Source organism: Channa argus, chromosome 13, assembly GCF_033026475.1.
Source record: "Channa argus isolate prfri chromosome 13, Channa argus male v1.0, whole genome shotgun sequence".
In the NCBI taxonomy this organism is placed as follows: Eukaryota; Metazoa; Chordata; class Actinopteri; order Anabantiformes; family Channidae; genus Channa; species Channa argus.
In genome coordinates, this window is record NC_090209.1 from 21096591 (window position 1) to 21122357 (window position 25767).

Genomic DNA, 25767 nt, shown 5'->3' on the forward strand with positions numbered 1-25767 from the left:
TTGAGAAAGATCTGCTTTTGTTTTTCACAATAGGCAGCTTCTACATCAAAATTCATGTGTTATAATAAAATGGCCTTTAGCAACATACTGAATATTTTTCAGTTAACATTTTTTTAACATAAAAAATGTTAGGCTTTATTAACCTGCTTCGTAAAGTGCTGCCTCCAGCTTTTGCTAAAAATAAAGTTGCTAACAATATTCAGTCAGCCAAGCAACAACACTAAAGTTCTCTCATTATTTAATCTGCTGGTGTGATCCAGTCAATCATCCTTTGGTGTAACTGGTGTTCTCCTGTAACAAGGTAACAGACATTTTGTAAATATGTTCATGAAGTAAAGGAAGACTGCATAACAGTGGCAACAGCTAATTAAAATGGAAATTAAAAGTATTATTTGACATTTCACACTTTTCCCCAACACTCTGGTTTACTTTACTATTAGCACCGATGAAATATCAACTATATCTCATAAACTTAAAGGAAATGTACATAACAATGGAATGCTAATGATTTAGCCTTAGTTCAGCAGATCGGCAAATAAAGCAATTAACTATCTTGCCATCTACTCATGTTTAACATATTTGGAATTAAACATTGACATCCAAGCTGCACAAGGCTTTAGTTAACTGTAACTAATGAGGATTCATAGTGTGTTTAATGGGCAGTGTATGAAAAAGGACATTATGATACAATACATCTTATTTAGGAATTGCTGTATGCATTAGAAACAAAGCATTTTTATATTATTCTCATATTAAATAAAATTAATTATTGAAAGTTTAAAACATGCACATCTGCAATTATTCAATTAGTATTACCCCCAGCCCCACCCCCTGTGCTTTTCTAAAAACATTAAAATAACCCCATGATTCTACAAAATAATACAAATGATGGATGATTTATATGTCTGTGTTAAAGAACTGAAAACACAACTGTTGAGGCATTTCCAACTAAGCCTAGCCCACTTCAAATCTGTAGAAAACGATCAGCAAAGAGAAAAAAAAAGCCAATACCAAAACTGCCTGTGTGAGATAACCAAACTATTCTAACTTTGGAAGAAAATTGTGTATGCATGTGGGACCCCATTGCCTATTATCTGATAGAAGAAAATCTGAATTTATTCTTCTGACTAAAAGAACTGCAGATTCCCTGCATTCAAAGCATCTGGATGTGAGACTCACACACAGCTCATTTTACGATTTCTGATGAAGCAATCTGCTGGTAAACAAAAACAGATGACACAAAAACAAAAAAAAAAACTACAAAAAAAGAAAGGAAAAGAAGGTCAGCAAGGAAATGAAGAAAACTGACCTTCTCGCAATCATTCTCTGTGAACTTGTTGAGGAGTCTGGTTCTCTGTTGAGACTTAAGATTTCTCAGCATGGAAGCGATGATGGAGCAGACGTGTTCTGAGGAAAACAAAGGGATCAGTAAAGCTAAATCTGCCTAATTTAAATCAGTGTATTATTCCTTGGTGTGCATTTTACTTTATGAAATAACTTTTACTCCACTATCTCTTTTAGAAACAAAAAAACATACAGTATATACATAACAGCACTTCATCAAAAAGCTCTGTGTTTTACAGTAAACTCTGTTCACAAGCCAAGTGTTGCATGTTCTTTGACTAACACATAAGCTGCTGTTAAAACCCCAAATTAAAACAAACTCAAAAAAACTGATCATTGCAGAGCTCATTCCCACCCACATTCACAGCCTTCAGAAAGAACAAATCGATTAGCACGTGATAATTTGCAATTACAGCACGCAGGAGACTAAGCACGGATATTTTTACAGAGAGAACAGAGAATAAGAGGAGGAGAAAATGTTAATTAAATTTAAAAATCAATTTTCTTTTTAGAGCATGCTGGAACATGTGTATTGGTGACATTTCTCGAAGTGATAGAAATTTGTCTATGGCAGCTTTGGGGCCTTTTAGCAAGGGGCAGATAGAAAAACATGTTAAATTAGCTAAATTAGTAAGCTACTTAGTCCCTTTTAGTGCCCTTGCTGACCCAGTTTCTGATATTTAAGACATTCCTGTTCACAGGTTGCACCAATATGAGACAATCATAGTACAATATTTCTTGAGGACATTGATTAAATAACACACAACAGGGGCACAATATGACACTGTAAAATCTGTAGATACATAGAGGGAGGAAAAAATGTAATTGGACTTTATCAACAAGAGGTCAATATTCTCACAAGTAGGCTTTGCAGTTGCTTAGCAACAAGAGTACAAAAAAGAATCAATCCCATTTGTGCTTTTTAAAAGGGGTCATGTTTGCTGTCAACTCCCTTTGAGCAAGTCCCTTATGACCTGTAGCATCTTTAACCACAAGACTTGAAGGCTGAGAACGCTAAAAGGCTGTAACACCTGCCCATGTCCACAATACCCAGGTACATAGTACATGAATGACATGAATGGCAAGACCCAAAAAGCAGGATAATATACTGACAAGTAATACAAGACAAACACGTCTTTGAAGATATAGAAAGAGTTTTTATAGTATCTGGTACCATTTTAAGTGCAGTTTATATGATTATATCCACCTTTGTTTATAAGAGTTGTGAAATGAAAGTTGTGTTCTCCTTGTAACTGGTTTCTTGGAATTAAAAAAGTATGACGAGAATTACATATCATCATACACACGTTAAATTTAGTCCAGGTCTCCTTTTTCTATCATGTAGAAAACAGTCTTTCCTTCACACAACGACAAGGAGCCTAACTGCCATTTCTGAACGGACGCTACTTTATCAACTTGATCCGAGTGGTAATTGATGTTGCCACCTCCACACCCTGCCCAGGAGGCTATTGATTGCTGGCTGTGGATTGTGTTTTCCAAAGAGTTTAAAACTAAACAGCAAGCCATCTGTTAAGGTATGTGAAGGAGGTGGAGTTGGGATTATATTGAGGGTCCAGGTTAGAGGGCAAAGCTGAATAAAACGGCTTCCTCCTTTGTGTTTTTAAAAGACACCAAGTTCTATTTCATTCAAATGACTTGCATTACACGTGAAGTGGAGGAGTATTATAACAAAATTCACACATGTACGACAGGGCCACAACGACGACTTTAAAGCATCCTTTACTTTGAAGCTAGGACAGCACTCTAAGAGCAAACATAATCATAATTTAAGCAAGTACTATCCCTTAGGTGACAGTGGTATTTGTATAGACCGCTGTAGAATTTCATGCATATATAGAAACACTAAGCTCAGCACTTACTACGCAAACCCATAGCAGCTGTGGGTTGACGACAGGTAATAAACATATAAAGTGTATACACTGAAACTGCTCCACAGAGCCACATAATGGCTAACAAAGAAGACCTTCAAAAAGGTAATGCATAAAACCTTACTATCAATATGTCAGTAAACAAGTTCCCAGCCAACTTTTGCTTGAAGGAAATTTCCATTCAGTTAACACTGAGCTATCCAAACAATAGCATTCACTCACCCTCCACTAATCATTCATAGTTTGCTTCATCTGAGCCACAGGGGATCCATTGCACCAAGTTAACACGCAAATAACCTTCAGTGGCCTGGACACATTTATTGATTGACAGCTGAAGGAAATGGAGAACAGCAAGGTGGCACATCACCGAGAGAAAGATTAGGCTCAGACTAACTGCGCCTTAGGGAGAGCCAACAGCCTTCCAGGCAGCACAGGTTAGTTAGCCAGGGGTTATAGTAAGTGCATTCCCTGTGTGAAGGGGCAGAAATGAACTAGCAGACAGTGAGAAATGAATAAATGGTCAGGACAAATGCTTCTGCATGCTACTGTCTGTTAAAATATTCATCATAATGGCACATTAGAGCAAAGTGGCAACATTTTAAGTTAACCTTTAAACCTACATTGCCTGGTTCCACAATTCCTGCAACTAAAATAAGAAAAGTTCCTAACTTCTCCTTAAAGGTTCGTGGAAAACTTTGAATGTTGAAACGAGGCCGAAATGCCAAGTACAATATAAAATACAGTACATATAAAATACCACATATTCTGTGCAAAGTATATGAGCCTACATTAATTTTACCTCGTCTTGTATATAGTTTGTGATGACAAAGGGAACATGTTATAGACATTTAATTAAAATGTCTCATAAATCATAGAACACATTGCAATTTTGTTCCACCTTAAGATATGTACAATATCCTTGCACAGATTCCAAATGCTCATATGAAAAGGGTTTCACTTGGGAACATTTCTCCTAGTACTGAGTAATACATTTTTTTTTAGCATGTCCTGAGCATAAGCATAATGTTACATGTTACATAACATTAAGGGTTTTGGAATAAAACCACCTAAATATACAGTGGCATATTTGATTAAAGTAAGAGTTTACCGAGATGGAACATGATTAATCCCCACCAGAGGAAAGACCAAACGTGAGGAAGATGTTAATTAGATGCGTCTTTACACAGGGATCTAACAGCAAATCTCTGCCTCTGAAAGAGACTAATAATAGGATTACACAGCATGACTCTGACAACACAGATTACAATCAAATGTGAATCATGTAAAATGTTACTTTCAATCTGTGCCAAAGGGGCTCTGTGCTGGGAGGGGAAATGATCAAATCAGAGCTCCATTTGGGTCCCTGCTTTAGAATGGGAACTTTGATAAAAGTTTCATCATTAAATCCAGATAACCACGTTTCCTTATTATAAGCACTTATGTAATCTCATATATTCAGCTATGGAGTCATGCTTTTTGAAATGTCTTCAAATCAGAGGAGGGATACTGGTGATAAAGTAAAGAGCTGATAAAATCCCATGTTTTATCTTTGTAATGAAACTTGCATAGTTTGGGAGGTTAACATATTAATAAAAGCATACTGCACGTATCTGGAACTTCAACAAAAAAAAAAAAACAGAAAAGTTCTTTCTAATATAATTTTCTTTCTGCTGGCATGCCTCATTCATTACCCATTTTATTGCATTCATTAAAAAAAAAAATATGGGTCATGATAAGGGCATTTGCATTACTTGAAGGGGTTTGCGTGACACCTTAAAACATAACAACAACAACAAAGATCTCCGTTCCTTCCATTAGCATCTCCTTTGTGCACTCTCATTCCGTCGAACAAACACCCACATGCACACAAGCACACAACAAAAGCACTTTTTCCTAGCCGGAGCTCGAGAAGGAGCTATGACAATTGTGTCTTGCCATGTAAATGAGTTGTTTACTTCTATTCTCCCTCACACTCGCTCGCATCATTAGCCACCTACATATAACAACCGGCTGCCACCAATTTCCATCATACAATCTCATTTTGCTGGTAATGATAGAGTACAAAAACCAACAAACTGAGATCCTAAAAAAAGAGGTGAAAGGAAGTGCTCTGACAAGAATATTCACGAGAACAAAAATGTAATTTGTTGTTCGGATTGTTTTTCCTTTTTTCTATCCACTTACAATGTCTCAATTAATTGTGCTTTTCTGTATGCTAATGTAGCCAGGAAATCCCTGGTCATTTGGGCTGTGTCAATTTCAGAAAGGATTTCATGGGGATCAATCTTTGCACTGGGGTTTATGATGGAGAGAGCCATGAAAAGAATGTGAGAGAGAGAACACTAAGGCTAGGAGGACTGAGAGGTCTCTACTTCCTAATTACTTTTGTTTGAAGCAGCTGATAGTTAATTAATCTACAGTGTTATTCCAGAGAACCACTTGATTCATGCCGTTTTCAATTAGTAGCTTTATAGAGGACGGTTTGTTCAATATGCCTTATGTTATGACCAATATCTTATTAATCTAGTTGTTTGACAAAAACGATGGGGACCTAAAGGGTATAGGGAAATCCTATACATATTTAACTCATTTCGTACACTAAGGTGTACGAAAGTAGTTAAAATCATTCAGCCAATACAGCCTGCAGTGTAACTGACTCTTCCAGATCATGCGTTACAAACTTCATAAAGAGGAAATGATGGATTTACACATCTCTCTCTCCAAAGCCTGACTTTTAAATGTGTGTCAGCCTTGCCCAGGGGCCTCAACACACAGGGAGGAAAGGTTTAACTGTTAGGACAGGTTATCTGCACTACTCTTCCTCCTGCTGCTCAAGCAGGTCAAAGGTTAATTCATCCTGTCCCTGGGTGAGATGAGACAATAACGAAAGGCAATTTGTTTTCTTGTGCACTGCTGGGAAGCCTCGCCGCATGTATCAAATTTAATTAATGCGGACTCGGAGGGGGAAGCGGTTTCACATATTGGATATAGGTAATCAACTAAGAGCATAGAGATGAACATGTTTGTATTGCTTTTTCTTTCAGTCACTTTATTTTATTCTCTCACACTGTATCACATGGACATCATATTGTTCAAACCCATTCTTCCTTTTTCTCTGCCTCTTGTTTGCTTATCCCTCTCTCTCTCTCACTCACTCAGAGACCAGAGATTCGACAGTGCAGGCAGGAAAATCAATCAAGATTGGATTGATAGTGTAAACTGACAGGCTGAAGAGGCAGCCAACCGTGATACATGAGGAGATTAGGAATGCGTGTCTCACTGAATACAAGCGTGACTGCACATTGCGGAAAACTGCAGGTGAGGAGGGAAATAGCCGTGTCACAATTAGTATAATCACTTAAATTACTGCAGTCAGCGAGGTGAAGATTTTTACTTTAGAAATTACTTGACAAAAAAAGGTTATTCCAAATCTGTGGACATTTGAACATTGTCCGATTCCATCACTACTACAAACATGAAGAGAAGATTACTTTATGTACATACCGTATATTAAATGGGAAGTGCAGAAAAAAAATTATTAAAAGTAGATCATATTGTTAAATAGGTCTTAAACCAATACGCCGAATTCTGTTGTAGATGTATACAGCAGTATGAGACTTAACTAATTTATGCATTTAAGCATGAAATGCCACAAAAAAAGGAAACTAAAGTTCCTAGAGCATAAACACGGTGCTTACAGAAAATGCATTTTTTGGGTTTTTTTTTTTAAACAGTGAATCGTGGTCAATTTAATTTGGGTTTTTTGACACTGACTGAAAGAAGAAAATAATTTCTTGTCAAAATGAAAAAAAGATATCTATTAAGAAATAATTTAAAAGAAATAATTAAAAGTACTGACAGAAAATCAGTAATTTCATTGACACCCTTCAAGTGACTTTTTGGTAGATGCATTTTTGACAGCAATTGCAGCATTAAGCCTATGTGAATGACTCTAAATCCACTTTGCACATCTGGCTGTTTTTTTGGATGCATGGGGATAGTAAGTCAACAGCCCTACTCATAATTCTCAACTGGAATATTAACCTCGCTGTCTTTAAACAATTTCTGTGTAGGCTTGGCTGTGTGCTGGGGGTTATTAACTTGCTGGAAAAAATATCTTCTCCTAAGCTTCAGTTCTCTTCCAAACTGCACAGATTGGCCTCACGGATTTTCCCACATTGCACAAAGCTCATTTTTTTGTTTTTTTTTTAATTTAAAACAAAAGACACCATCTTACTACATGTTTCACTTGGCAATGTCACAATGGGAGAAATAAGTATTACAGAAGAACAAAAGTCACATATACTTGCAACTGGGTGCAACTTTTGTGAAGAAATCTTGTAATTAGTGACTGACCTTCATGCTCCTTCTCTGAATTGCCCGTTTTCTTCATCTTCTTGGGCGTTTTCATGAAAAGTGGAAAGATTGTTCGTAAGCCCAGGATGTCCACAAACTTATGGCAGTTGTCTGCTCCCTCAGGTCCAATCATTGCATGGTCCAGCACCTTCAAAGCACTGGTCCGAGACATTTTCTTTTCTCTGTAGCAGAAGCAACGCAGAAGTGAGAGATGCTTATGCTGATTTCATAGAATGTGCATAGATGAATAGTCCTGAAGAGGCATGGCCACAGTTAAGACAGCTACAATAAATGGTTTGCGTTTTGGGTGAACCGTTATTGGCACAGGGCTGTTTTATGTATCTAATTTGACATTTTATGTACTGTTTGTTCTCATTTTTAGCAGCATTGCATGTTACAGACAATAACATTGAATTTATATTAGAGGAATGACTGAACAACAAAAGAAATTTGAGTTTTACCTTCCAGTGCCATTAATGAGTGTATAAAGATAATATTTCAAAATTATGCTACTACAAAGAAAATGTATTGCTAAAACATTTGTAGCACAATTATACCTTCTGTCATGGACTTTTTTTGCTTTATGCAAGATGTTTTTTAATCTTGAATAAGAAAGTAAAATCACACACTGTAGGTAAAATTATACACTTGCTGTCACAGAGTAGTGCTGTTTTGATGACATGTTGTCAACTGTACTATCAATTTGTTTTTTAGAATTAGATTAATAATACTTATACTGCTGAATTTATTTTACAGCAGCTTTGCAGTGTGAATATCCATTTTTGTAAATTAATCTTGTCCACAAATAGAGCAGAAGAAGTAGCCTTATATGGCAATTGGCTGACATGGCACAAACAGAAAAAGTGATTGTCTAGAATAGTGAACATTTTCTTGCATAGGGTCCAATCAACTGATGAAAAGAATGTACTATAATTTTATCAAATGTATGTATTACATGTGTTTTCACTAATACTGCCTTGCATTATGGCCATGCATGTGATAATAAAGACCTTGATTCTTGACTGAAAATACATTACAGAACCTATATGTATCCTGGTGCAATAAAAATAATGAAAAATATTACTAGGAAAGATGTTCTCCTTTCCTATATTGTAAATTTTGTAAAGAATAATACTTGGAGCAGCTGTGCAGCAAGAGGACTAACACCTACGACAGTAACTGCATAATTGGGTATGAACACTTCCAAAAAACAGGTGACCTTCACTCTGTAATTCCCTTGAAAGCAACAGCATCCTCACACAGTAGCTGGTAGTAACAGGTGGCTAACAATTTAGCCGCATTTTATATTGTGCAAAAACAAAAATGTGAATTAACCAAATTTATGGCACAGCCTTAAAATAATTCATAAAAAGGTATTAATTTTGCTACAGTTGTCAAAAGCAATGAGAAATGTTCTTATAGTAACTAACAGTTGAACTATGGCAAAATCAGACTACAATTATAATAGAACAACAGTGCCGCAAATATTATTCCCATCATGAGCACCAAGTGTTTTAAAAAGATAAAGCAATAGTTTCTAAAACTAAAAACGTAGAAAAGAAATTTGACCAATAATAAACTACCCCAGTAAAACTTAACTTGTGTTCTGTCAAACAAATTGCAACATAAATACTAATCTGTTTCCCATATTCAAAGCTTTCAGATGATAAAAAGGGACAAACATTTTCCTACTCTTGTCGCCAACTCTTCAATGCTCCACGCCTCCTTTTAAGGAAATGTAGCTGTCTGTCACAGTGTCACTTCCTCCATTCCCACCAATGACAGATGACAGTGTTTATCTCAGAGGAGGGACACATATTTCAGGCAGCTGAGTCTAGTTCTCCAGACAGACACATTATGTATGATGGACGGCTAGAGTAGGAAGGGGGGAGCATATGACAGTATACTTTCTGAGGGAAAACTAAGCAATTCAGTTGGTAGACAGGTGGTAGACTTAACGTGACATTGTGTTGCCGTGAGGTACACAGTTGTTATCCCAAGAAGGATCATCGGTTGATGGTAATGGGTGCTAACATGGCAAAGGCATGTTTTGGATCAGACTGAATTAGTCTAAAATGGATTTCGGTTCAAACGTTTATTAACCTTTGCACACCCCAAAGTGATCAAAACACCCTGGGAACTGGTCCGAAATATTCCCAAATGAGCTAATTTATGTATCAAAAATTTACTACTCTAAATAATATTAATCTTAACCTTAAAATTACTATACTTTCTAAAAAATACCTCTCATATATCTCATATATACTAACAATGTTCTTCTTAGGCACACGTCAGTAAGCATGACTGTGGTACACCTCAGTACCAGCTGCAGTTGCAGAATCTGGTTTGATAAACATTTAGCTATGCCACAAATTCATCAAGACACCAGATGTGAAATCTGTATGTATCCGAACGTACCTGGTAAGACTGAAATTGAGTTTTTGATCGAAAAACAATAGATGTGCGTCAGTGAGTTGAGAGGATTTTTTTTTTGTTGCCTTCTTAGATTTTGTTATTCTGCAGCTGCATGGTGTCTTCTTCATTACACAGGAAGAACTGAGCTCTACTCAAAACTCTGATGAAACTGGACCATTGTTTCCAAATCTACTACATAAACGTATTTAATTTTAATAATAGGTATTTACTGTAGAGAAAAATAAATTTTAAAAAATTAAATAAAGACAGCACAATGTGTGATCTGAAGTAATAAAACCATATTTGCAAAATATTGAAAGATTGAAAGTAGCTCCTGACAAGCAAAGTTGCGATAAATACTAAAAAAAATTTATTTTAAACTTAAAATTTAATAAAAATAATTACTCTTTTTAAAGTTTTAAATACTATAATTAAGCAATTCTGAAACAAGCAATTTATACACGATCACTGCCATTGATGTCTTGCAGATGAGAAAGAGAAGCTACACTAGAAGCTACATATTTAAGCTCCACCTAAATAGACAAGTGCAAGTTGAAGCTACATTAGCTACAGACACAAGATAACATACAAGCAGAAAAGGTAAAAGTGAACAAAATGTTAACATGATTACTTAAGGGTTGTGACTAAAATGCGCTAATGGCCTGATAATGTAGGACACACTGCCTATTGCTTATTGAGAGCCCGGATAGCTCAGTTGGTGGTCATCTAGTTTTAAAGCTCATTTTAAGCTCATGAGCCTGAATGAAAATTATTTGATATTAGATTGACAACCAAACTCACGATCAGATTCTCTGAAAAGGGGACTTTAACAACTTTGCCAAAGTAATAGTTTGGTCTGTTCTTGCACCCTCATCGTTTCTGTCTGTTTCATTGGTAGATGATTTAAAAGAAAAAGGCTTTTGCATTCCAATAATGAGATATTGATCTAAGCTTCCAATCTACTTGTCCAGTGATGTGAAGCTGCAAAGGTTTCATAAATATATGTAATGTGTCTTTGAGTCTTTACGTAAAATCTTTGCCTTGCTGCACTCCACCAACTTGCAACTGATTGGACTGGGAGACAACTATGAAGGAGACGTACTGATCTGAGCAGGGCTACAACCTGTTATAATATGAGCACCTCCACTTAGTAAAAGCAATGAAATGACAGGGCTCTCAATTGAGTTGTGAGAGTTGAATTTTATAAAAAGAGATCTGTAGCTATATTTTCTCCCTTTTAAAATGTTTTTATAGCACAGAAATATGCATTGCCTATTTGTTGCAAATTACACCTTACTGTATGACTTCAGGACATTCAGACAGTTTTCGGTTTCCAAAGACTGCTATTAAGTGACATTGATTGTTCTTTGTTTTCATCTTCAGCATTAAGAGAAATATTTTGTTGTATGTCAGATGAATACAAAACACTGCCAGGTAAATGAGCAGTACCATTAGTTGGAATTATTATTGCTTATAATAATATACAATATGGTAATTATCTGACAAACCTAAACCATGGACATTCTGAAGAGTTTTAGAGCCTGTTACAACATATTCTATTGCTTCTGTGAATTTCTTTACCTCTATCCTAAAGTTGGAAGGCCTGGGCAGGGGGGAGTGAATTTAAGAACACTAGATTGTTTTCTAAAAGTTGCACACAGTAGCTTTAATTTTACTGTGTCATTTAGTCAACATCGATAAAATAAATTGGCAAAAGTCTTCACAACTCATTTAACATAGGCTAAATGCTAACTGTTTCACAGCTGTTCACAGAAAATAACACACTAGTGGACCAAGCACACAAACTGATTTGAAGGAATATGTATAATATAGAAACAAAAATTGCTGCATCCTTTTTCGTATGTATACACCCAAAAATGCTAGATTTCCATTATAGTTGTTTCAATGACTAGGCTGCTCAGATACAATTCAATTCTGATTGAGTAAGTAAAGTAGGATTGTCCCAATGATGGTGTTGGTACAGTTGTACAGTCTCACCTGAGCATGAGATTCATTAGCTGAAGTCCTTCTCCTTTGAGGAAGCGGTCCCGATTGGAGGCCAGCATGAGGCAGGAACAAAGAGCATCGAAAAGGTTCTCCATCATCTCCTGCTCCTCAGCTGTGGCTGGGTTGTGACGTTTAAATACCTGAAAGGGAACACAAGATGAGTGCGCTGGAGAGGAGAACTAATTGCAAAAGAGACATGTCATGAATTTCTTTTTCATTAAAAGGCAAATCTTTAACTCAATAAAGTTTTCTGAATCATTCAGAACCTGGGCAAAAAAGTTGCGTTTTAATGATGAGAGGGAATGAGTACAACATGTCTAAAAAGACAAGGTAGGACAATGCCACCAACAACTCCCAAAATGTTGGTCAATATGTCATAAACTATACTTTGAACGTCTTGCTTAGTCCACAAGTTGCTGTGATCTAAATTAACAATTCATACATGGATAAGTGACAAAAGGTTTCAAATTTGCCACAGGATTAGACTGGATTTTGTGTGGACCCCAAGAAATAGGTTTCATTTAAAATCCAAGGTCTAGAAATACTCTTCTTTGAAAACTTACTGAGATTTACCCCTTTGGGGCTCAAATGAATAATGGGTTAATAAGAAGTGTAGTGCTAGAGCAAGCTAAAAATAGAGTAAACGTGACAACTTACAGATAGTTGCTGCAGTAACACATCTATGCCATCCATCTCACCCAATAATTCCCTGGTACCTGTGGAAAAAGGAAATAAAGAGAGAGAGAGACAGAGATGAAAATGGAGGAACAGGGCAACAGGGGGTTTAAATTGAGATGGCTGCAAAACATTAAACACAGACATTTAAGAATTGGGAGGGTGACAGAAACAATCCCAGAAAAGATTTAAATGTTCAGATGTACGAAAACTAAAGAGAAAAAGACAAAAATCCAGAGGAAGAGACAGAAGTGCTACAGCAGCATATGGTGAGCATAAACACAGTGGCCAAGAGGCAACCAGTAACAGAAAATAGAGAAAATTGAGGACACTGAAAAGAAAATATATATCCTTACCAGTTAATTCATTCGGACCATCGTGTATTAAATGTAATGTGAATGTTACACCGTGCAATCTGCTTCTTAGTGGCCCCGCATGAAAATAAGGGCCAGCTGTCTTAAATTTACTTTACCTCAAAAGCCATAAATCCTCATAGCTGACATCAAGAATGCATACACGGCACGTCCATATCTGTGGTGTACTTTGCATGCGTTTTTTCTCTGGTAAGTGAGAGTGCATAACCAAGAGGAGATGTGATTTAAATATGGTGAAACTACAGACTCATTTAACCGGGATAGGGTGTTCATCTCATTTTTTATGTCAGGTATTTTACATATAAAAATATTTTAAGTCAATGGCAACAACAGAAGCAATAACTACTAACTCAAATTAGCACATCAGGAAAATTCTAAATTGTCATTTTCCTAATAGAAGTGGTATTCATTTGCTTTACTCTTACTTCAAGATACAGGCAATATTATTCATGGCAGCTCATTTCCTTTGTTTTGAGAAAAATAACATTGTTTTTTTATATTTAAATTTGTATTTGAAGGGACGAAGGGATAGGATGAATGTAGACAGCACCAGTGAAGAGGAGAATGAGTGTAAAATAAGACACGACTCTCACTGAATATCAATATGGCTGGTACCATTAATGAGAACCTGTCCAAGGACTCGATAGTCCTGCAGCTATCTAAGGCTTTACAGGGTCTTACTGATAGAGGGGAAGGATGGAGAAGACAGCAAATAGACAAGGAGGGAGTAAGAAAAAAAAAAAAAAGATGTGAGATGGGGCAATTAAAAGTGGAGTGAAAGAAAACAAGGAAACAAAAAAATAAATGTGAAATCTATTAGTCATGGACAAAAGAGTTGTGTCCTCAGAAAGGACACAGAATAGGAACATAAGAAAGGGAGGGAATAACAAAAAAGGAATGTGACACATAAGTAAGAATTAGGGAAACGTGTGCTAAAAATCTGGTGGTTTGTTTGAGAAGCTCTGAGACCATTAAATAAGTCACACTCACCATCATTGTTTTGCAGCAAGATAGCCAGGATTTCACTGCAGTACAGCTTATTACCATCAAATGGCATCTTTGCCTGAAAGGGAGAGGAAAAGAGACCAAAGTCTAATGCTGAAAAACTCTAAAATATTAAACAAAAACATCAATTCAACAACAAGTGTATTCAACATTCGTTTCTAAGATTTCATAGAATTATACATTTTTGACATTTCATTGGTTGTAGAACATTTTGGATTTGAAAACACTGGCACAGAAATAATGATAATTTAGCTTTTTTCTTAGAAATAAAGCAGGGAAAGGAAAGATATCTTTCAGAGTCAGTCCTACACACTAATTCAAAACACACTGTGGTGAATTGAGCATGTGTTAAATTACTGCAGCACATTTTTTTTAATCTATTTAAAAAGAAACTGACTTTATATTACTTGCAATGGGTTCCACAACAAATGTAAATATAGTATCTCTGGCTTAAAATAATGATTATCTTTTACTTGGCTGGCCTATATCCTCTTTATCCTCTTCTCATGCACCAGCTAACTTCATGTCCTCTCTAACTAAACCCATAAATCTCCTCTTTTGTCTTCCTCCAGACTGGTTGGCCTATATCAGAAAAAAAAACATTTAAATGTCCACTATTTTCTAGAACCAAAGATGAGGAAATGTTATAAATGTTTGGGCACAGCAGCAAATTTTCATATGATAATCTTAAATGATTTTACTTAAACATTTTTACTGAAATAATAGCTTAAACTATTAATTAACCAAAGTAATTGGTGATTGTCTCAAAATAACACCTTCCAACCCTCTGCTACATTCTTACCTTGATTCTCTTAAGCAGCCACTGTATGAGTCCCTGCTGGGCAGCCTCAGTGCACATGCCTGGTCTGAACTCTGCCATGTTTTCTATGATAGCTGAAAAAGCCATGCAATTTCAAAAATCAGAATTCACTCTCAAAACTTCACATACCCTGCCAAAGTGACACTGAGCCTGAGCAAGTCACTAAAAACCTAGGGCCACTGCTGACACCTATAATTGTCCAAGATAACAGGTTGAAGGTAGCAGATTTTAAAGGCCCACAGACTTTTAGGATGAGCATGCAGCCCTAAACATCACTGGCTGGTCAAGCACACAATTTTCTAGAGCACCATTATACAACACATTTACAAAGACAGTGTTTTGCTTTTAGTCTGTAATAATCAGCCTGGAAAAGTGCATGAGATTTTATGACAAAGCACGGTTGTCTTCCATTCTTCTGCAGATGACAACATCGTACATAGATATAAATGATGTAAAACTGAGCTCTTGTGGACCTTAAGACTACATATTTGTCTTGCCACTGATTCTCAACTCCAACAAGTGTCTGGGTATGATTGATGGAGCCAAAGATCTATTGTGAAATTTAAATCATAAATGTAGAATTTGCAGATTATTGAAAACAAGGCACATTTTTTTGTCCATGTTGTGTTTTCTGCCTGATTGCAAAATACCACTTTGGTATAGTTTTTTTATAAATAAACTAAATATCACGGCACTCAATCTCAATCAAAGGTTAATATATACAGATAGTACAATAACTGTGCAGTATGATGGCCATCATTTTACAGAGTTTGGTGGGTTCTGCCCCACCTTCTAATATTATCATTAGAAAGCTGCTTATGCCACATGATATCTCTATCAAAGCAGACTGCAGCAAAAAGGGACATGAAGAGAGAAAAAAAAAAAGATTGTGTTACGGTGATGAAGAGAGGGAAACTAAAAGAAATAGAAAGCAGAGGGGAGGGAAAGAGGTGGGAAGCCAAAGATGAGGGGTGGATTGCTGAATGATTGAGGAACCCAAGGAGTGAGTGTATGATGAAATAACGAGCATTAAAACATGATAGAAAAAGTTTGGAAAAAAGAAAATGGACAAAGAAAAAAAATGCAAAAGAGAAACACATGGAAAGAGTGGTTGCAAATGAAAGACAGAAAAAAAAAAAACAGTGGAAGTAATAGAGAGGAAGGGTGCTCAGGGAGAGTGAGGAAAGGCCTTTATCAGTGATTCAAACAGAGCAGACAGACAGCATCCTGGAGGACAGCAGCCTCAGAGCAGAGAGCAGCCAAAAGGCTTATTCAAGCTTGGAGAGCTCCCTTGATAACACACACACACACACACACACACACACACACACACACACACACACACACACACACACACACACACACACACACACACACACACACACACACACACACACACACACACACACACACACACACACACACACACACACACACACACACACACACACACACACACACACACACACACACACACACACACACACACACACACACACACACACACACACACACACACACACACACACACACACACACACACACACACACACACACACACGAATAGAGGATGCACAAGCACTGCTCCCTTGATATATCCGACACTAACACACAGAGCTAAACAGACACACACCTAAACAGCTCTTTTGACACCCAGCCTTAATCTGGCTACAAAGACAGAAAAAAAAAAAATCACCTCAGTACTCTATCAACTCAAAAACCACATAGGCAGAAAAGTCTGATTCATGTGAGGGAAATACAGAGACCATGCCTACTCAAACTCTCTGCTGGACCATGCCCTCTCCTAGACCTTGAGTCTGTATTAATGCTGTCAAATCAATGCTGCAACTATTATTCTGACACTCAATAACCTCCATACTTAGACAAATATGTTTTTTCTCTCTGCCAAAATACTTAATGAGACATTGACAGTGTCTTTTGGCTGACGCTAGAGAAAAAGAAAAAAAAAAAAAAAAGGGGTGGGGGGGGCACTTGGTACCAGAGGGACACATTGCAAAAACTGTCCTCTGTGTAATGTCAATCCTCAGACTGCGAGGACCACCAGTCACTGTACTGCCTGAGCTCTAACACTGACTCACGCACACCTTAAGAATGATTTAAATCTGTGCCCTAGGGTCTCACGTAAGTAGGGTATAGCCAAGGACCCTACACCGTAGCCTGACTTTTACCGCCCCAGAAATATAACACACATTTGATGACACAAACTGCAACAGCTGTAATTGATATGCCCCATCCTTCCTCCTCAATTGGTTCACAACTGTGTAGGCCATTTGTGTAGCTTACAGCTCTATGTAGATTCAACGCCATGGAAGACCATGGATCATCTCACATGTGAATAATGTGCCAGTATATGTACATATATATTGTTAATTATTGATATAAATCATTATGAAAAAAGATAATAATATGTTTGGCCACACTGCCTACCCCGACTTTAAACATAATTAAGCCTGCAATCAAACTGCCAACTCAATGTGGAGAGATCAATTTGCTGTAGCTGTATACAAATTTACACACAGTAGTACACACATGAACCTAAAAACCCTATGTTCAAAATTAACCATGCAATGAATAAGAAATATAAGAAGTCTATCTAGAATGTAAGTAAAATATTCATATGATGTAGCTAAACCAAATTCTTGCAACGTTACTTTGGCTCCCAACAAAGCACAAACAGGTGTGTAAGCAGCTCCATTTGTCACCTGGCCAGTCTAACTGGTGCAGAGTTTAGCTCATTTTGCTGGTGTGCCCATATACGTTTGACTTTGGCAAAATCCAAAAGCTGCAACTCCTGGAATTTGTGACTTCTCTTATTATTTGCTTATCTTGTGAGGTAATTTCACTGTGCTCACCGTAGTTTGTTGCTGCCTTCCTAAGAGACCACATGTTTTCCTTGTTTTGGCTGAGTTTCTGTGATCTTACTGGATGATTGTGCAGCATATTTGATGTAGATGCAAAACATCTCTCAACCAAATGTTCACCCTTTTCTTATTTCTTTTCTCGTTAATGACATGGTTTTTATCATTTAGCCCATTTTTTTACTGGATTACAATGACCTTTGGTGTAAACAGCAATAAAGATACATCAGTAAGAGAGTGAAAGTAATACATTTTGTAATGCAAATGCTAAAGTTAAATATAAGTACTTCAAACTTGTACTTCAGTTCAGTGCTTCACTACATGTATTTACTTGCTACAACTACATCTCAGTCTAACCAATAATTTAAACTAACAATAATTAAATATAACATATGACAACAACACATATTTTGTGGCAATAAACTGTTTTGGGCAAAAATGCATAGAGAAATCTAGTTGATGGTAGTTTGTCTTAGCATGAGCACTAACGGAAGTCTCCCGAGTTAAGGTCTTAATGTGTACCTCTCCTTACCCAGTGTGTTATAGATGCCATCAGCCTCCTCTTTCACCTGTTCATCCAGCCGCTCCATGTTCTGTACCAACAAGGCCACCACCTGACCCTCCAACTACAGGCACAGAAAAACAAAGCACATTTTTACCACATCAAGCATATCCATGAAAATATTTATCCATCTATGACATAAAGCAGTACAAAACTATTTTCTATTCTTAGAAGATTTGAAGAAACTTGATAGTTTTTTATGTTTATTATTATTATTATTATTATTATTATGTTTTAAATTAAGCTATTATTAAACACAATTGAGATGCAAATATCTACAAATCCTTCCAATATATTTACATGAAATCAATCCAATCTCCATACTGGCTTAATCACAATAAGTAAGCTGAAGTATGATTAGACTTTGTGACACAATGTGATTTTAAAGGGAAAAATACAAATGCAGAGAGATAGAGGGATGACAGAATGAAGGTTCACTTTTAAGCTTCTTGTCGGAACAAACTTGGTTGCAGTCTGTGCTTGTCTAAAAAATATCCCAGCGTTATCAATCAAGTCAAGATTGGAGACTCATAACCGAACAGAGCTCACAGGGTGCTGACTGGCTGGATAAAAGCACTATTACAGATGAAAGAAGATGGACAGTCGACACAAATTTATGAGTCACCGGAGACTGTCGTGGATCAGTTTGATTCATCTTATCAAGGATACCACCTGGCCTTCTGGCAACAAGGACAGACAAGCCGGATGCATTAAAGCAAAGAGGGGAGACAAATGGATTCAACCAACCCTTGCTCCTCTGAAACTGCTGAAAGACTGTGCTTTATGGATGCTCCATTGCATGGTAAATGAACTGCATTTATATAACACCTTTATCCTGAAAGTGTTGCAAAGGCCGCTGAGCAACTGTCTCAACCGCTGTCACATTACAAGCCTATTCTCTCTCTCACTCACATGCCAGAGGTTTTCTGTCAAGAATCTTGCAACATAATATCCCGTTAGGCTAACTGAAAAGGGCTTAATAATTCTCTTATAAATCTCTCATAAGGTTTTGTTCAAAAGTATGTGCATAAACCTATAGCAGAGGTTGTGAATTTTTTTTTCTAGAAATCATCTATCAATACTACGTCCCAAAAAACTAAAGTAAAGGCAAATGTTTCAAATAATTTCACACTTACTTTTAACAATGTTTTCAACAAACGGAAAAGTGATAGTTAACATCAATTAAACATATAGTATAAAATAAATACAAACGTGGACCTAGATGATAGAAAGATGGATATATACTTTATTCATACAAAGAGGAAATTGACAATCTAAGCCAATCTGATAAGAAATTGTAGTGCTATCAGACCGAAAAAAAAAAAAAAAAACTTTGACATGGTCACATTATCATCCCCTGTAGGTTTTAATGTAAAAATATATGTTCTTTATAGAAAATATTTGAACTAATCAAATCTGATTGGTTAACCACCAGGCAGCACATAAAGTGGCTAAAACCAGCTCTAATTTTACCAAAAGCGGTCTTTGATTTACTGCACGTTTTTCCATACTTACCATTATCAGCACTGCTTAAAATACCTGATTTTCTTAGTGGTTACTTTTACATTTGGGTTTTCAGTAAAATGCAAATAATCTACTCAGTATTTTTAATTGATTCATAGATTTTACTTGCCATTTGTGTAATGTCCTGACTCCACAAAGTGCTGCACCATCAATATAATCAAAGACTGATGTGAAATCCTGAACTCACCAGAGAATCTATAAGCACCTCAGCACCCTCCTCGCTCTCATGAAGTGTGTCGATATCAGTCAGCTCCTGCAGCAAGTCCACCACTGCTATGGCGACATGTGGTTCAAGCTAAGGACACTCCACTCAGGATAATGAATGAACTTGACATTCAGACATTTGCTGTCATTCCTTCAGTCTCATGTTTGTTTTTAAAGGCTTTGTGCATTATTTTAATTTAAATCAAACTTCTTCTGAATGGTTTACTGCACATATCTGCATTGTTCATTAAAAATTAAAGCCTAAATTTGCTTCAGAGAGTAAAGACAAAAGTGTTTTAATAATAGTATGATTAATATTGACATTTGTTATTGCCAACAAGTTCCACGAAAAGGTCAAAATCAACAATACTTTCTTTATCCTACAATGCTTCGTTTTTTTCTAATCTGCCTATGGCCCAGTTATTCCTACTACAAATATAGCACAATGCATTTTTTAAAGAGCACAGAAATTTGTAAACCACTGGTCATTGTAGTTTCAAGTATATGTTACTCAAATATTATTGCATTTGTAGAATTTTGCTGTGGATTTGGTGCACTTCTGCTTAGAAATACACTCCCCAGTCCAAACAGTGTGGTGCACTGATATATTTTATATTGCAACAACAAGGGCTCTGTGATACTGAGAAATGGGTGATATGAGGCTACGCGCATATCAGTTTTGACCAGGCTCCATTCAGTGTTAGTTTTGGCATTTTCCAGGGATTTGTTGACAAACAATAGAATATAGAGAATTTTACCAGATGTATATTTTAAGGAACAATGTTAAATAAAAAACCAATGGATCAAAACTACCAGTGAGAAACAATCCATAAGTGAAAGGATATCAGTGTTTTCATGACTGAGAAGGCCCAGAAGCGAATGGACGGCATTAAGCTCCACCAGCAGGTGGTAAAGGTCTGGCATTGTGGCGATTATATGCATTTCCTGGACAATGTCATTCAGATCTAGCTCCGATTCCATGAACCTGGGTTAAGAAGCAGTTTTGGTTAATAAATTTACACCCAAGATACAATACAAGAATTTAAGTTATTACTTTTAGACACATGCTATCATTAACCATAATGTCTTTTTAATAGCACTGTTAGAATTTAGTTTTTTGATTGGACATTTGTTAAAAACTACTGTATGTCAGTAATTTGTAAAACTTTCTAAAATTAAAAATCAACAGTGTAAAAAATTGGAATGGCGTTAAGTTGCTTACTTCTCTGGATTATCTGGAAACTTAATCCTCAGTTCCTGATTTTTGTAAGATCGTTTCTCAAAGGTGAGGATCATTTTCTTCACTGAACTCTCATCCACTGGCTCTGCCTGTTTGATTACCACATGGGGAGGTGGCAAGGGATGAAAAAGAAAGAGAGAGAGAGAGAAAAAGCCTTTTACTAAGCCAACTCTAGCAAAAATGACAAGAAGACACCAGGGTCACTGTAATTATGTGAGCAGAGCAGAATGTCCAGACGTTTTCTATAATCAAGATGGTATCTGAGTGAATTTCACTGAAAAGGGAATGTGTTTGACCTCCTGATGGTTTAAAAGCCTGTGAAATGTGGACGGATAATGACACGTTAGGAAATTACCATTGTCCGACGTTATGGAACAGTGCAGAACTTTGCTCTGAGTAGGTCTTGACAGTGAATATTTGAATAAGTGTGGGATAATAAGAGCAGCATAATCAGTGTGCAGTCTTCTAATGCAAACATAACATGGAGACACTGGTATTGACTAGTTCTCTCCTTATAGATTTCACTTTCTTTACCGACACACTTTGAATCTTGAATTTTGTAGAATCCAATCACTGCTCTACAGTGGAATGGTGCAACACCACTGCTGTGACAGCTACACTTTCTTACTGCTCGCCTGCGTTTACACGGGTTTTAGCTTTTCTTTCCAGTTAACGAGCAGTTTCATTTGAAAATGTTCTTGTTCCTTCCAGATATACTCTCGACCTCCACAGTTCACTTGCAATTTCGTAATGACATTTTAGACTCATTTCATACTCTCCACTGCTTTGAAGGCTAAAAACATTACCATCAGCAAATCATTATTAATGGCAAATGATCTGTCCTAATAATTTAATTAAGGCCTGAATTTATTTTCACTGTTGCTCAAACATTAAGACAAAAATAATTCTTTTGAACTTTCTAAAATTAAAAGGGAACAGAACATGAACATTTCTGTAAATGCTTGTTTTTTATGTCTCTTTGCTGCATGGATTCTATTTACTTCAAGAATCAATAGATAATTTATGCCTAAACCTTTCCATACAATAGCTAAAGAGCTGAGGCATTTAAATGTGTCTATCATACATGATAATGACCTATTGTAATTTAATTGCACTCCACACAACAGGACAAATCTTCGTGATAGAAGCAAAGGAGGCAAGGTTCATCCTGTTTCCTTACTCAATAAGAAACTCTTCCATCTCCGTGTTTATATCTTTTCATTTATTGTGATAGAGGAAGGGGCAGGCTGAACTAAAGCATTAGAATATAATAATATAACTAAAATCTATGAGTGACGAGACATTTGACAGCAACAAATTAACAGTTCTGTAATAATTGTAGAAAACCATTCACGCACCTCAGGTTCTTCTTCATCCTGGTCCATGAGTTTCTCCAGAATCATCTTCTTGTCCCCAGTCATCTCGTCAGTCTCCCTCACCTCAACACGACCTCCTTCTGTTCCTACTCCCCCAGCTCCTGCTTCCCGATATCTGGCCAGCTCTCTGGCATTTAGCCCTTTCTGCTGCTTACCCCCTCTGGAGTCTTCCTCTCCACCTGTGGCTCCCCCATCCTCCTCTCTGGGACGCTTTGCTCCCCTATCTGGCTGCGAAGTGAAACGGCACAAGTAAATGTAAGACAATTGGCAAAATAAGTGAATATGAGTAGCTCAATTCATTGTTTAATCCCAAAAACCTTAACCAAACCAGACAAAACATGATAAAACACTTGCATAAACCCTATAAAGACTCAACAGATCAAAAACTTTCATTAAGAATTTTTCACACAGCACTGGTTATAACACTGCCAGCAGCTTCTCTGGGAAAATGACAACTTCAAGAACAAGCAGTTTAATCCAATATAAAAAGGGTGATTTACTGAAATACAGAAATATTTACAAAGGTCGCTTGTGTGACGGATTACGATCTAATGCATTTCTCCATTGCTCTGAAGTATGGATGTCTACGATAATAAACACATTTTTTTAAATTTGAAACTATTCTGAATACAGATCGGCATAAAGCACTGGGCTTAATAATTGTAAATAAATGAAGCCGAAAGAAAGCTAGCGTACAAATGCAAAGTTAGTTTAGGCAAAAACAGATTGCATACGTTTAACTTCGCTCTTTATTGATTGCAACAACATAAGTTAGTGGTCTGTTCAGCTATCACGCTAAATGCTAGCAATTTACTGATAAACAAACATTAGGGAAGTTGTTCTTTTGTGAGGCAGCTTCTAAACCAGGTTAACACAATGCGATTCACTGGTGCACATTAACATCACGCCGTAATCAATGACTGAAATAAAACTTGCTTGCTACTTTTTAGCACTATCATTGCATCCAATCCAACGAATGGAACAAGTAAATGTTTCCGCAAAGCTAAGGTTTCCAGACATCGATGAGCAGAGTACAATGTCTACCTGATAGCTCAGGAGCTCGCCGACATCCATTTGCCCGGGTTGGAAGACTCAGCCGTAGCACAGTTTTGTTCAAATTTAGGTAAATACGGAGACCAGCTAGCTAGCTATACAGCTACAACATCAAGCGTTTCACGACACATGCTTGCCGTAAAACGCATTCGTGGACGTAGAAACATACTGTCGTAAACTTTTACCGCTACCCAGGGGTTTCTAGACTTTCTAGCCCGCATATTTAAATATATGTTAGTCTATATCATCATGGTTATTGTAGTCATAAATGCCCCAAAATATAATTTGGTAGTACTTTATTCCAAGCTTGCAAAACTAGTGCTTTAACTTTGGGATGCAAATGCAGACGAATTGTAAATAGACTAATTGCAGCTGTTACTCAGTTGGTCAGTTATCCATGGACCACAGGGTCAGTGGTTTGATTCCTTGTCCCTCCTGGCTACGTGTCAAAGTGTCCTTGGGCAAGACACTGAACCCCAAGTTTCTTCTGGTGGGTCATTTGAGCACCTTGCATGGCAGCCACCGCCATCGGTGTGTGAGTGTGTGTGAATGTGTGAATGAGAAGCAACACTCTAAAGTGCTTTGGATGAAAGTGCTATATAATTTATTATTAATTTATCCATCACTAATGCATCTTAACAAAAATAATGAAGAGAATTCTTGGATTCATCTACCAATCTGAAATAAGCCCCCCTAATGATACAGAAACAACATTTAAAAGTATTGGCACTGCCAAAGAGTCACACTAACAAAAGGGAGAAAGCACTCGATCAAAGAAAATTGTGAAAAGTGGTAAAATTAATAAAGGGATGCAAGAAGGATGAACGAAGTACCTCTAAAAATCCAATAGCTAATGAGACTACAGTACACTGCATGACAAGCTGCATGTTCATCTGATGCGGACAAGCCTGGAAAGTAGGAGACAAAGGAGGGCTATAAAGAAACATCAAGTAATAATCCATGCGTGAAATGTTCTGTACATCTGTTTTTTGACTAACCAGTTGGTGAAATGTGAGGAGATTTAAGTAAAGCAGAAATATACAGAAAAATTGACAATAAAGGTACTTTTTTTACTTTGTTAAAAAGGAATATATATCAGTGAGCCTTTTCACAAAAGACACTGTGACATGCCGTGGTATAAACAGTAAATAATACAATTACCAGCTAAATACAACCAAAACTTCATAAATGCTATTATTAACATTGCTTTTCATTCCGTGACAATCCCATGAAATGTAGTGTAAATAAAAAAATTTAGTACAGTAAATTTAATCAGTGATGTAACAGAAGCAAAAATCAAGACTAAGTCACAGCAAAGCAAGACAACAACTAAGCAAGTTTACAAAGTCTAAATAAGTATTAACACGTCTTGTAAGAACCCTCCAAAGGAAAGGTTCTTCAAAATGGTTAGCCAGGGGGTAGATGCAAGAACATTTCCAAGTCATTGGGCATCCTTTGTAGTACATTTAATTCCATCACTGGGATCTGTAAGGAATATGATGGCATTTGGCATCATTTGTTTGTTTGTTATCAAAAAAATCTACCACGATTCACTGTACAACAGCCACCTGCAAACCCCATTTCCAGAAAAACTAAGACACTGTGCAAACTATAAATAAACCAGAACGCGACAATTTGCAAGTTATTTGAAAACTTTGTTTTAATTGTAAATTGTACATAGATAAATATTACAAGATTTATACTGGTTTTGAAACTGATGCCCGCAAGACCTATCCAATAAATTGCACCAGGGGCACGTTTACCACTGTGTTTCATGCATCTTCTTTTAACAACCCTCTGTAAGCAATGAGGCACCAAGACGTTCAAATGCTTTAGGAAATCAGCTGCTCAACAAGTGAGGGTCCTTCTTTGTTATATTTTTGCTTCATTTTTCAGAATGTGGCTTGGCCTTACCTGAAAAATGTGTAATCTGGATGGCAGCATGTGTTGTGCTGTATATGTGCATGTTTGTATTGTTTAGCATTAATGGTGCCTTCACAGATGTGCATGTTAACCATGTGCACTCATGCATCCCCTCACCATC

General features: G+C 36.8%; 1 protein-coding gene across 1 annotated transcript in view; it reads right to left on the minus strand.

The window, feature by feature from the left end:
- Nucleotides 1-23866, minus strand: part of ctnnbl1 (catenin, beta like 1) — a 40351-nt gene extending 16485 nt beyond the window's left edge. Inside the window, exons 1-12 of the mRNA XM_067527841.1 lie at nt 23715-23866; nt 22653-22898; nt 21277-21383; nt 20900-21039; nt 20038-20135; nt 18297-18390; nt 14868-14959; nt 14051-14123; nt 12669-12727; nt 12003-12151; nt 7590-7771; nt 1310-1407 (exon numbers count right to left, since the gene is read on the minus strand). Of these exons, the coding sequence (XP_067383942.1) occupies nt 1310-1407; nt 7590-7771; nt 12003-12151; nt 12669-12727; nt 14051-14123; nt 14868-14959; nt 18297-18390; nt 20038-20135; nt 20900-21039; nt 21277-21383; nt 22653-22898; nt 23715-23744 (1368 nt within the window). The 5' untranslated portion in view covers nt 23745-23866. The remainder of the gene's footprint in view (nt 1-1309; nt 1408-7589; nt 7772-12002; nt 12152-12668; nt 12728-14050; nt 14124-14867; nt 14960-18296; nt 18391-20037; nt 20136-20899; nt 21040-21276; nt 21384-22652; nt 22899-23714) is intronic.
- Nucleotides 23867-25767: the final 1901 nt, after the last annotated feature.